Genomic DNA, 13,569 nt, shown 5'->3' on the forward strand with positions numbered 1-13,569 from the left:
TACGTTGATCGCGAGCTACCAGTCGACCGCGGGGGGTGTGTCAGTCGATCTCCAGCCAGGCTTTTAAAAAAAATAGACCTAAAAATTAGTGATCATCATCAATCTTCACCAAGACGTCACTTAAATGACATTCACGGTACCGGAGGGTCTTGTGAGATGACGTTGGCTGCTGCGAGATCATTATTATTAAAATATGACCGAGAGGAAGCCGAGAAACACTTTTTATTTCAACAGACTCTCGCGCCGTACTTTCCGTCAAAACTCTAAAGGCCGACTGCACATTTCCCATCTTCACAATAAAAGCCCTGCTTCATGCTGCCTGCGCTAACTAAATAAGAGTCTCGGGAAACTGCCGTGCACAAGCGATCCCTCAGAAAGCTGGCGTGCACATCCCTTGTGCACGCCAGCTTTCCGAGACTCTTATTTTGTTAGCACAGGCAGCATGAAGCAGGGCTTTTATTGTGAAGCTAGGAAATGTGCGGTCGGCCTTTAGAGTTTTGACGGCGCGAGAGTGTGTTGAAATAAAAAGTGTTTCTCGCCTTCCTCTCTGTCATTTTTTCATAATAATGAACTGGCAGCAGCCAGCGTCATCTCACAAGACCCTCGGGTGCCGCGAATGTCAATCAGGAAAGCTACGGAATTTGCCGCCAATGTTTTTCTTGTAAAGTGTATGGAAGCTGGATGAATTAGATGCCAAAAACCAACCACTTTCATGTGGTATTGTACAGAAAGGACAACTTTTTTTCTCCTCCATTTGAAAATCATCATTACTGTCTGATTCCAATCAATGCAAGTCATCAGAATCAGGTAATACACCAACTTATATTCTTGTCTTCGTGAAAGAAAGACATCTATATGTGTTACACATGCTTGTATTATCATTAAACACATTTAACTTGTTTACAAAAATGTCTCTTTCATAAATAAATAAATATAAATGATATATATAAATGAGGTAGATCCCCTCGAGTTGGTCAATTGAAAAGTAGCTCGCCTGCAGAAAAAGTGTGGGCACCCCTGATCTATGGGATAAATGTGTCACTCATTGTTGACAATGAACCTTTCCACTTACCTCAACTCTTTTTTGTTGTTGTTCTTTTTATTCAGTGACACATCTCTGTATGTTTGTGATTTTTTTTTTTTTAAGTGTCTGTTTTCTCAGTACCTGTATCATGATTTCCCTATCAAATTCATAAATAAATATTATTTAAAAAAAAGTTTGATTCTGATGACATAACTTCATCCTTGTTTTTCCTCCTCTTTCAGTTCCTATGATCGACCCCTCCCGCCTGGAAAATGTCCTGCCCGCCTGTCTTTACTCTCCCACCTATGTGGTCAAAGACTTCCCCATCGCCAGATACCAAGGCCTACAGTTTGTAAGTGACCTTTTCATCGCTTTTTTTTTTTGTGGATCATCACCAGGCTTGTCCTTCTTCATGTGTCATGTTGTTTTTAATTGGCTCAAACTAAAATCATATTGATGGGGTGAACGGAAGTAAGTATGGGTGACTTTTTACCTGCTAAAAAGTAGACCTCTAAGGAGAGATTGTAGTATTCTCAGGAATCACGAGGGAAGTACGAAGCAAGTGATGTTGAACGCTGCTTCCCCCTATAGGAAAATGCAACTTACTACATCAATATCAAAGTTAAGTTAGAGCAGTGGTTCTGAACCTTGTTGGAGGTACCGAACCCCATTAGTTTCATATGCACATTCACCGAACCCTTCTTAGTGAAAAAAATATATATATTTTTTTTTAATTCAAGACAAAGTTATGTGTTTTTGGTAACACTTTAGTACGGAGAACATATCCAAAGTAACAAAGACTTCATTTAGAGTTATTTGGTTAGGGTTAGGTTTAGAGGATAAGGGTTATAATGAGCCCATGCCGAATAAGGCATTAATAAGTACTTAATAATGACTAGTTAAGAGCCAATATGTTGCTAATTTGCATGTTAAGCAACAATAATTAATGGTAAATATGTTCCCACTACTCAAGTGTTACCGTGTTTTTTTACTGGTGCACAAAATGAACCATGCATTAACATCACCCTTGTTCAAAGAACAAAACCAACACCGTGCATAAACTCACAACAAATTACACACCTGCAAATCAGCGTTACTTCTGCTGTTGTAGTATCCGTAATAGGCCGATAGGGAGAAGTTTTTATTGAGACGATGAGTCGGGTGTGTTTTGACCTCTGCCGAACCCCTGAGGCCGACTCACCGAACCCCTCGGGTTCGATCGAACCCAGGTTAAAGGGGAACATTATCACAATTTCAAAAGGGTTAAAAACAATAAAAATCAGTTCCCATTGGCTTGTTTTATTTTTCAAAGTTTTTTTCAAAATTTTACACCTCCCGGAATATCCCTAAAAAAAAGCTTTAAAGTTCTTAATTTTCGCTATTTGTGATGCGACTGTCCATTTCCCTGTGACGTCATACAGGGCTGCCATTACAAACAACATGGCGGTTACCACAGCAAGATATAGCAACATTAGCTCTGATTCAGACTCTGATTTCAGCGGCTTAAGCGATTCAACAGATTACGCATGTATTGAAACAGATGGTCGGAGTATGGAGGCAGATAGCGAAAACGAAATTGAAGAAGAAATTGAAGCTATTGGGCGAATAGCTATTGACGCTATTCGGCCATAGCATGGGTGTACCTAATGAATTGGCCCGTAGCATGGCTGCCTTATTAGCATCGCCGGTAAAATGTGCGGACCAAACGATCAAGACTTTCGCATCTTGTGACACTGGAGCAACTTAAATATGTCGATTGGTAAGTGTTTGTTTCGCATTAAATATGGGTATCTAGTTTCAAATGTACGTACAGTTAGCGTAAATAGCATGTTAGCATCGATTAGCGTAGCATGTTAGCATCGATTAGCTGGCAGTCATGCTGTGACCAAATATGTCTGATTAGCACATAAGTCAACGACATCAACAAAACTCACCTTTGTGATTTTGTTGACTTAATCGTTGCAAAAGCATCTGCAGGTTATCCATACATCTCTGTGCCATGTCTGTCTTAGCATCGCCGGTCAAATGTGCAGACACTCTGGTACATTCAATGGGGGTCTGGCAGCAGATTTCTTGCCAGTGGTGCAACTTGAATCCCTCCCTGTTAGTGTTGTTACACCCGCCGACAACACACCGACGAGGCATGATGTCTCCAAGGTTCCAAAAAATAGTCGAAAAAACGGAAAATAACAGAGCTGAGACCCGGTGTTTGTAATGTGAAAATGAAAATGGCGGGTGTATTACCTCAGTGACATCACGTTCTGACGTCATCGCTAAAAGACCGATAAACAGAAAGGCGTTAAATTTTCCAAAATTCACCCATTTAGAGTTCGGAAATCGGTTAAAAAAATACATGGTCTTTTTTCTGCAACATCAAGGTATATATTGACGCTTGCATAGGTTTGGTGATAATGTTCCCCTTTAAGAACCACTGAGTTAGAGTATCAACCCACAATTGATTACTGTAATAGTTACATTTCTGCCATTCTTCACATGGTGTCATCTCTTTTTCCAGGTGTATCTGTCTTTCGTCTACCCAAATGACTTCACACGGCTCACACACATGGAGCGAGAGAACAAATGTTTCTACAGAGAGTCCCCAATCTACTTGGAGAAGTACGTTGTTCCAAACCTTGAAACAATCTTCTAGTCTCGCCTGTGTCTCAGCTCTGGTGTGTAAATTCGCTGCTGATAAAAACTATAGTGGCTGACAGACGGGACACACGCAGCTTTTGATTGATTGATTGATACTTTTATTAGTAGATTGCACAGTACAGTACATATTCCGTACAATTGACCACTAAATTGTAACACCCGAATACGTTTTTCAACTTGTTTAAGTCGGGGTCCACCTTAATCAATTCATGGTACAAATATATACTATCAGCATAATACAGTCATCACACAGGTTAATCATCATAGTATGTACATTGAATTATTTACATTATTTACAATTCGGGGGGTGGGATGAGGAGCTTTGGTTGATATCAGAACTTCAGTCATTAACAATTGCATCAACAGAGAAATGTGGACATTTAAACAGTGTAGGTCTTATTTAGTAGGATATGTACAGCCAGCAGAGAACATAGTGAGTTCAGATAGCATAAGAACAAGTATATACATTAGAAGTACATTTGAGTTGTTTATAATCCGGGGAGATGGGATGTGAATGGAGGAGGGTATTAGTAAAGGTTTGAAGTTGCCTGGAGGTGTTGTTTTAAAGCGGTTTTGAAGGAATAAAGGAATATAGAGATGCACTTACTTTTACACCTGTTGGGAGTTAATTCCACATTAATGTGGCATAGAAAGAGAATGAGTTAAGACCTTTGTTAGATCAGAATCTGGGTTTAACGTGGTTTGTGGAGCTCCCCCTGGTGTTGTGGTTATGGCGGTCATTTTCGTTAAGGAAGTAGTTTGACATGTACTTCGGTATCAGGGAGGTGTAGCGGATTTTATAGACTAGGCTCAGTGCAAGTTGTTTTACTCTGTCCTCCACCCTGAGCCAGCCCACTTTGGAGAAGTGGGTTGGATTGAGGTGTGATCTGGGGTGGAGGTCTAAAAGTAACCGGACCAGCTTATTCTGGGATGTTTGGAGTCTAGATTTGAGGGTTTTGGAGGTGCTGGGGTACCAGGAGGTGCAAGCGTAATCAAAAAAGGGTTGAATGAGAGTTCCCGCTAGAATCTTCAAGGTGCTTTTGTGGAGAGGAGATTCTGTAGAGCTACATTAAGCATTGATGTAATGATGATACTTAATAACAATCCATGTATATCCTTTCACATGCCATAAACTTTTATTTCTTGTTTATTTTAACATTGTAATTGAAATGTAAACTTTAAATATCCAAGGTAAATAAAAAAAAAAACATATAATTACGATAAAATATACTTTGTCTATTAGTCAAATCTTGCACTTTAATAAAAATCACAACTAAAAGCAATAAAATATACTAAGGAGGAGGTGTGTGTAAGGGCTCAAATATACACACAACTAAAACAATAATAATAATTAAATTGGCTAAATAAAGTATTGACAAATAAAGTCGCACTTTAATATTGAACATGTAGGCAAAGGTGGAGTTGTACATTACTTCTTTGACAATCAAGTTAGGACCTATTTAAACAAAAGTGCAGAGTAATAATATACACCCTACAGCAGGGGTCACCAACCTTTTTGAAACAAAGAGCTACTTCTTGGGTACTGATTAATGCGAAGGGCTACCAGTTTGATACACACTTAAATAAATTGCCAGAAATAGCAAATTTGCTCTATTTACCTTTAATAAATAAATCTATATATATTAAAAAATGGGTGTTTCTGTCCGTCATTCCGTCGTACATTTTTTTTCCTTTTACGGAAGGTTTTTTGTAGAGGATAAATGATGAAAAAAACACTTACTTGAACAGGAAAAAAAATGAAAATTAAATTTTGAAACATAGTTTATCTTCAATTTCGACTCTTTAAAATTCAAAATTCAACCGAAAAAAAGAAGAGAAAAACTAGCTAATTCAAATCTTTTTTTTTTTAATTAAAAAAATAATTTATGGAACATCATTAGTAATTTTTCCTGATTAAGATTAATTTCAGAATTTTGATGACATGTTTTAAAATGTGTTAAAATCCAATCTGCACTATATAAAAAATTGGACCAAGCTATATTTCTAACAAAGACAAATCATTATTTCTTCTAGATTTTCCAGAACAAAAATTTCAAAAGAAATTCAAAAGACTTTGAAATAAGATTTAAATTTGATTCTACAGATTGTCTATATTTGCCAGAATAATTTTTGGGGAATTTTAATCATAATAAGATTGAAGAAATATTTCACAAATATTCTTCGTCTAAAGAACAAAAGCTAAAATGAAGAATTAAATTAATATGTATTTATTATTCTTTAAAATAAAATAAAAAATACTTGAACATTGATTTAAATTGTAAGGAAAGAAGAGGAAGGAATTTAAAAGGTAAAAAAAGTATATGTGTTTAAAAATCCTAAAATAATTTTTAAGGTTGTACTTTTTCTCTAAAATTGTCTTTCTGAAAGTTATAAGAAGCAAGTTAAAAAAAACAAACGAGTGAAGACCAAGTCTTTAAAATATTTTCTTGGATTTTCAAATTCTATTTGAGTTTTGTCTCTCTTAGAATTAAAAATGTCAAGCAAAGCGAGACCAGCTTGCTAATAAATAAATAAAATGGAAAAAATAGAGGCAGCTCACTGGTAAGTGCTGCTATTTGAGCTATTTTTAGAACAGGCCAACGGGCTACTCATCGGGTCCTTACGGGCGACCTGGTGCCCGCGGGCACCGTGTTGGTGACCCCTGCCCTACAGCATAAGCAGATATGTTGCCAGGTCATATGCAAAAATAAAAAACTTTAGTCTGGCAGATTCAGAGTGAGGAACACCAACGTGACATGACAACATGACACATGTCTGTCAAACGTTTGCAGCACTTTTAGAAATACTAGTTTTTTATAACAGTATGAAATGGCAGCATGTTTTTGGCAATTTCTTTAACTGCACTTTCTATGAGCGCACACTATTTTGCACTGATTTGTTTGCGCTCACCTAGTCCACCTTGTGGACTGTTGGTTTGAAGGGGAAGTGTAGGTTATTTGTATTCACACACACTCGGCAAACTGGCTCGATGATGTTGATAGGCTCTTCTTGTTCCAAAAGTTTAAACTGAAATATTCCCACACTGGTGCAGAGGCATTTGGATTTTGGATCATTTTGTCAATTTTCGCTCATATATGTGTTGTACGGGTTAACTTGTTGCACTGTGTGATGCTAGCGGGCCAGCAGACCCGCCTCGCTGCTCTAAGAGTGAAAGACACTTAATTAAGGACAAGAGAATTCATCCGTTTCTCTTCATTCTGCTATGGCACAAACACGCATAACTGCTAAACTCAACGAAAAGTGTAAAAGCTCTTGAAGCATGCACATGGCAATTTATCAAAACTGGAAAACGTACCAACTTAATTTTCATTTATCGTCGTTTAATAGACTTATTGAATATCGACCCAGGCCTAGATTAAAGGCAGAAAAAGCCATGTTTTCCTGCTGCCACATAGAAATTTGAATTTGACCAATCCAAAATGCAATCTGCACGTGGTACCTCAAAGACAATGTGTTAAAGATGGTGTGGTACTGATCGGTTGCTCTCTACAGTGACTTTTTGGGATTAAATACTAAATATTGAATACATCTGTATAATTTAAGTAATGTATAAAAATAAGTTGTGGTTTTGCTTGTCTGACAGGTTCGGTTTCTACAAATATATGAAGATGGACGAGGAGGAAGATGACAGGCCATTCTTCTTTCCCAACCCCGATGGTAACTTAGCCAAAAAAAACTAATATACAGTGGAAGCTTGATTTATGAACTTTATTGGTTTTTGAACATGATTAGTAAACCGAAAAGTCAGAGTTCCCCATAAGAATCAATATAAACATGAATAATAGCTTTGACAATAGTCTCTATTATAGTAAAAAACTGCACACTTTGAAGACATTATATTGTGTACATATATATATATATATATATATATACTGTTTGTGTGTGTGTGTGTGTGTGGTAGGTCAGGAAAAACCACAGAGGCTATATCATCCCTACAAGCCTGTTTCGCAGGTTTCCCTGCTCATCAGGGGATTTATACATTTTATAAAAAACCCTGACGAGCAAGGAAACCTGTGAAATGATCAATGATTATTTATATGGCCCTAAATCACGAGTGTCTCAAAGGGCTGCACAAACCACAACACAAACCACAACGACATCCTCGGTAGAGCCCACATAAGGGCAAGGAAAACTCACTACCAGTTTGCCGTAGGTGACAATGATGACTATGAGAAACCTTGGAGAGGACTGCATGTGTGGGCAACTCCCCCCCCCCCCCATTTGACCGAAAGCAATGGATGTCGAGCAGGTCTAACATGATATTATACATATATATACATATATATATATATATATATATATATATATATATATATAAATATATATATATATATATATATATATATATATATACACGTGTATATATATGTATTTATATATATGTATATATATATATATATATGTATATCAAGCCAATATAACAAGGGGGTAATGCCGCAACAATATCTCTTCTATTCAAACACCACAACAACATTACAGCAAGCCTAAATGTTAACACGCCCTCCTACACAAGTCTTGTTGATGCACCCCAAAACGACGTTGCTTCAATGAAAAAAACAGCAAAAGGAAATCCTTTCATTTTGTGTCAGCAAATATTTGTGCCATCGTTTGTACACCCTGGGATCACTTTACACTTACAGTCACCGCTAGGATTTGCACAATCTAGCAGTGTAAGGCGATCCTTCATCAGCTTGTGTCCTGGTAGTGCCTTCTCCTTCGCTCTTAAAAAGGTCCGCTGTGGGATGTATTTTGGTCTCATCACAATTGAAGACTTATTGCGTTAAAAAGCCCCTTCGCTGATGAAGTCAATGACGTGTTTCTAAACTTTTCAAACCACCCACGGCTCGCCTTAAACCGTTTTCTGTGCTGGTTCCAGCATTGTCACCTCTGGAAATCAAGTCGCTATATAAATGGTGACTCTTTTTGCAAATGATAGCTTCAAAAATGTATTACGGTACTTTTCTAAATAAGGGGGACCACCAAAAATCTTAAGGTAAATTAAACATGTTTCTTATTGCAAGTTTGTCCTTAAATAAAATAGTGAACAAACAAGACAGCTTTTGTTTTAGTAGTAAGTAAACAAACAACGGCTCCTATTAGTCTGCTGACATATGCAGTAATATATTGTGTCGTTTATCATTCTATTATTTTTGTCAAAATTATTAAGGACAAGTGGTAGAAAATTAATTATTAATCTACTTGTTCATTTACTGTTAATATCTGCTTACTTTCTCTTTTAACATGTCTATGAACACTTCTGTTATAATGTAATACTCACACATGTCTCTGTTGTTTGATACTTTACATTAGTTTTGGATGATACCACAAATTTGAGTATAAATCTGATACCAAGTAGTTACAGGATCATACATTGATCATAGTCAAAGTCCTCATGTGTCCAGGGACATATTTCCTGAGTTTAGAAACATAATCTAAATAAAAAATAAATAAAAAAACAATAGGAGATTTTATGATGCTAAAAATATTGATGTAATCATAGTAGTATCGACTAGATACGCTATTGTACTTGGTATCATCACAGTGGATGTTTGGTGTAGACCCTCCAATCGCGTTCGTTTTTTTTTTGTTTATTTTGTAGCGCCCTGGAAGAGTTGGTGCTGCAGGGAATTCTGGGAATTTGTTGTACAGTGTTTGTTGTGTTGTGGTGCAAATATTCTCCCAAAATGTGATTGTCATTGTTGTTTAGTGTGGTTTCACTATATGGCACATGTTTATGACAGTGTTGGCGTTGTTCATACAGTCACCATTAGTGCGACATGTATGGCTAAGTATGATCTTCATTCACTTGTGTGTATTTTATTAAATGTAAAGTGACCGTTTCTGATGGTCATTGATCAGACATAGCGACATCTTGTCTATGATTTTGCCAACTACAGATCATCTATAACGCATTCGCTGTTATAATGCTGGTATTTTGCGTTGTGTAGTGACACATTAAGCTGTTCTGCGGTGAGTCTCCTACGGGGATGATGCTTGAAATATATATACAAACCCCGTCTCCATATTAGTTGGGAAATTGGGTTGGATGTAAATATAAACGGAATACAATGATTTGCAAAGCCTTTTCAACCCATATTCAGTTGAATGCACTACAAAGACAAGATATTTGATGTTCAAACTCGTAAACTTTATTTATTTTTTTTTGCAAATGATAATTAACTTAGAATTTCATGGCTGCAACACGTGCCAAAGTAGTTGGGAAAGGGCATGTTCACCACTGTGTTACATCACCTTTTCTTTTAACAACACTCAATAAACATTTGGAAACTAATTGTTGAAGCTTTGAAAGTGGAATTCTTTCCCATTCAGTTTTATGTAGAGCTTCAGTCGTTCAACAGTCTGGGGTCTCCGCCGTCGTATTTTACGCTTCATAATGCGCCACACATTTTCGATGGGAGACAGGTCTGGACTGCAGGCGGGCCAGGAAAGTACCCGCACTCTTTTTTTACGAAGCCACGCTGTTGTTACACTTGTCTTGCTGAAATAACCAGGGGCGTCCATGATAACGTTGCTTGGATGACAACATATGTTGCTCCAAAACCTGTATGGACCTTTCAGCATTCATGGTGCCTTCACAGATGTTTAAGTTACCCATGCCTTAGGCACTAATACACCCCCATACCATCACAGATGCTGGCTTTTGAACTTTGCGCTTATAACAATCCGAATGGTTATTTTCCTCTTTGTTCTGGGGGACACCACATCCTCTGTTTCCAAATATAATTTGAAATGTGGACTCGTCAGACCACAGAACACCTTTCCACTTTGCATCAGTCCATCTTGGGGGGAGCTCGGGCCCAGCGAAGCCGGCGCTGTTTCAGGATATTGTTGATAAATGGGTTTGGCTTTGCATAGTAGAGTTTTAAATTGCACTTACAGATGTAGCGAGCAACTGTAGTTACTGACAGTGGTTTTATGAAGTGTTCCTGAGCCCATGTGCTGATATCCTTTACACAATGATGTCGTTTTTTGATGCAGTACCGCCTGAGGGATCAAATGTCCGTAATATCATCGCTTATGTGCAGCGATTTCTCCAGATTTTCTGAACTTTTTGATGATTTTACGGACCATAGATGGTAAAATCCCTAAATTCCTTGCAATAGCTCGTTGAGAAATGTTGTTCTAAAACTCTTCGACAATTTGCTTACAAAGTGGTGACCCTCGCCCCATCCTTGTTTGTGAATTACTTAACATTTCATGGAAGCTGCTTTTATACCCAATCATGGCACCCAACTGTTCCCAAAAAAGCCTGCACACCTGTGGGATGTTTCATATAAGTGTTTGATGAGCATTCCTCAACTTCATCAGTATTTATTGCCACCTTTCCCAACTTCTTTGTCACGTGTTGCTGGCATCAAATTCTAAAGTTAATGATTATTTGCAAAGAAAAAATGTCTATCAGTTTGAACATCAAATATGTCGTCTTTGTAGCATATTCAACTGAATACGGGTTGAAAATGATTTGCAAATCATTGTATTCCGTTTATATTTACATCTAACACAATTTCCCAACTCATATGGAAACGGGGTTTGTACTGTTTTTGCCGCCATGAAAACAAGGATTAGTTATGTAGAAATACTTACAACACTACGGGCTGCAAGTAGACATTTTGACGAGACTATGGGTGGAGGACCGGCGTAATAGTATCAAATATGATTCATTGGTATTGCGGTACTATACTAATACTGGTATACCGTACAACCCAAAAAGGAATTTATGTCATCAAAATCAAGCGGCATGCAAATGAGTGAATGAAGTGTTTGTAGCGTTCTACTGTGTTTGCAAGACTAACCATGACCTCCAATCTTTAGATTTCCTTGAGGAGGAAGAGAGGGTGGATGTGGAGGACGAGGCAGAGATTGTTGGCACGCCGACCCCCAAGAAGCCACCTCATTACAGTCAGACGAGCCGCACCTCTAAACCCTTCCATCAGCAACCTCAACCTGGGCCTACATTTGCAGGCAAAGAAGGAGAGAATGAGGAAGGAATGGACAGAGAGAGGATACACTTTCCTTACAGAGATGAGGAGAGTGAAAGTGACAGACACAGGAAAAGAGCTCAAATAAGGACTAACAGAAGTCATGATGAAACCAGAGAGGGGTTGCCAGAACTCCAGCCGAGGATGCGTCACCCTGACACTGATGGAGTTATCCCAGGTCGCTCCTTAACCTGGATCCCTAACAGCCCGGCACAGCTCAGCCCCAACAGCAAAAGTGGTGGAGATAAAGAAGTTGAGACTCCACCTAAACTGTCCAAATCGTCACTACTTTTCCCTAAAAAGTCCTCCATCTCCGCCCTTACGAGTCGTGCCAAACAGATCCTGACCAACTCCGCCCGCAGCAACAATGTCCAGGACAACAACAACAACCTCGTTGGAAAGAAGAAGGAGGAGAACAAGATCTACATCACCAGGCCTCGTCCCAACAGGGAGCGAGAGAAGGAGAGAGAGCAACGACGAGAGAGGAGGGAGGAGAGGGCATCTCGTCATCCGAGAGAAGTCTTTCCAGGAGTTTTTCTGTACCAAACAGGGAAAACCACCAGATTGGTCAAGCTTGGAGGCCAGGGGAATGCCGGGGGGGTGAAAACGGATGGAAGAAGTCCAGGAAATTCCCCTCAGCTGTGGCCCAATCCCCCTATAAAAGATGGAAAGGTATCTCTTCACAATGGAAGCATTAATAATCAAAATGAAAGCATTCTCAGGTCTGCTGCAAAACAGTTCAATGAAAGCCACAGAAAAGCAGGCAATCGCCATTTAAAGATCACTTCTAGTCCTCCCAGTAAAGGTGAGCCAAGAACCCCGCTGTCTCATCACCAAGACTCGGCCAAGACCTCACCCCACTGGCTGAACTCCTCTGAAAACCCGCACGGTGAACTGCGGGTGACGTCTTACCTCAGGACCACCGAGATCACAGAGTCGCAGCTGGACGCCAACCTGGCAGAGCTGGAGCACGACACGAACCGCTCTCATCCAGACCCAGAGCCGGAGGAGGGTGAGATGTCGGATTACAGTTACGAGGAGGTTGAGGCGCGGCCGGGCTGGGCCGAGGAGAGCATCAACTGGCAAAGGACCTTCTCGGTGAATCCCATGGACTTTGAGCTTCTGCGCTCAGACTGGAACGACCTGCGCTGCAACGTGTCTGGTAACCTGCAGCTGGCGGAGAGCGAGGTGGTGGACGTGCTGGCACAGTACATGGAGAAGCTCAACGAACGCAACGGAGGGTAAGAAAAACACTGAAGGTCGCAATATACCTTTTTTCTGCTCACTTTCTAAATGTGCTCATTAGTGTCCAGTTGCGTTTTTTTCACCTTAGCAGCTCCCCTGTGTGTGCATTACTTCCTTCGCTGGCCAGCATTTTTAAACATTAGCAACCCAGTCTGAAATCATCGATTTTATACAATTCCACGTCTGCAGTGTTCTATTGAAACTCACCAACCACATTATTAGGTGCCCTTACATCCAATCTACATTCCTACAATCCTACTCAGTGGTTAGAGTGTCCGCTCTGGGATCGGTAGGTCGTGAGTTCAAATCCCGGCCGAGTCATACCAGAGACTATAAAAATCGGACGCATTATCTCCCTGCTTGGCACTCAACGTTAAAGGGGAACATTATCACAATTTCAAAAGGGTTAAAAACAATAAAAATCAGTTCCCAGTGGCTTGTTGTATTTTTGGAAGTTTTTTTCAAAATTTTACCGGTCCCCGAATATCCCTAAAAAAAGTTTTAGATTGCTTGATTTTCGCTATTTTCGATGCGACTATCCATTTCCCTGTGACGTCATACAGTGCTGCCAATGTAAACAAACAACGGCGAATACCACAGGAAGATATAGCGACATTAGCTCGG

General features: G+C 39.3%; 1 protein-coding gene across 1 annotated transcript in view; it reads left to right on the plus strand.

Annotated features, from left to right (window-relative positions):
- Window positions 1-13,569, plus strand: part of LOC133563457 (N-acetyl-beta-glucosaminyl-glycoprotein 4-beta-N-acetylgalactosaminyltransferase 1-like) — a 521,254-nt gene that overhangs the window by 490,415 nt on the left and 17,270 nt on the right. The window contains exons 11-14 of the mRNA XM_061917589.1: window positions 1,267-1,376; window positions 3,540-3,640; window positions 7,284-7,357; window positions 11,534-12,941. Of these exons, the coding sequence (XP_061773573.1) occupies window positions 1,267-1,376; window positions 3,540-3,640; window positions 7,284-7,357; window positions 11,534-12,941 (1,693 nt within the window). The remainder of the gene's footprint in view (window positions 1-1,266; window positions 1,377-3,539; window positions 3,641-7,283; window positions 7,358-11,533; window positions 12,942-13,569) is intronic.

This window comes from Nerophis ophidion, linkage group LG12 (assembly GCF_033978795.1).
Source record: "Nerophis ophidion isolate RoL-2023_Sa linkage group LG12, RoL_Noph_v1.0, whole genome shotgun sequence".
Classification (NCBI taxonomy): domain Eukaryota; kingdom Metazoa; phylum Chordata; class Actinopteri; order Syngnathiformes; family Syngnathidae; genus Nerophis; species Nerophis ophidion.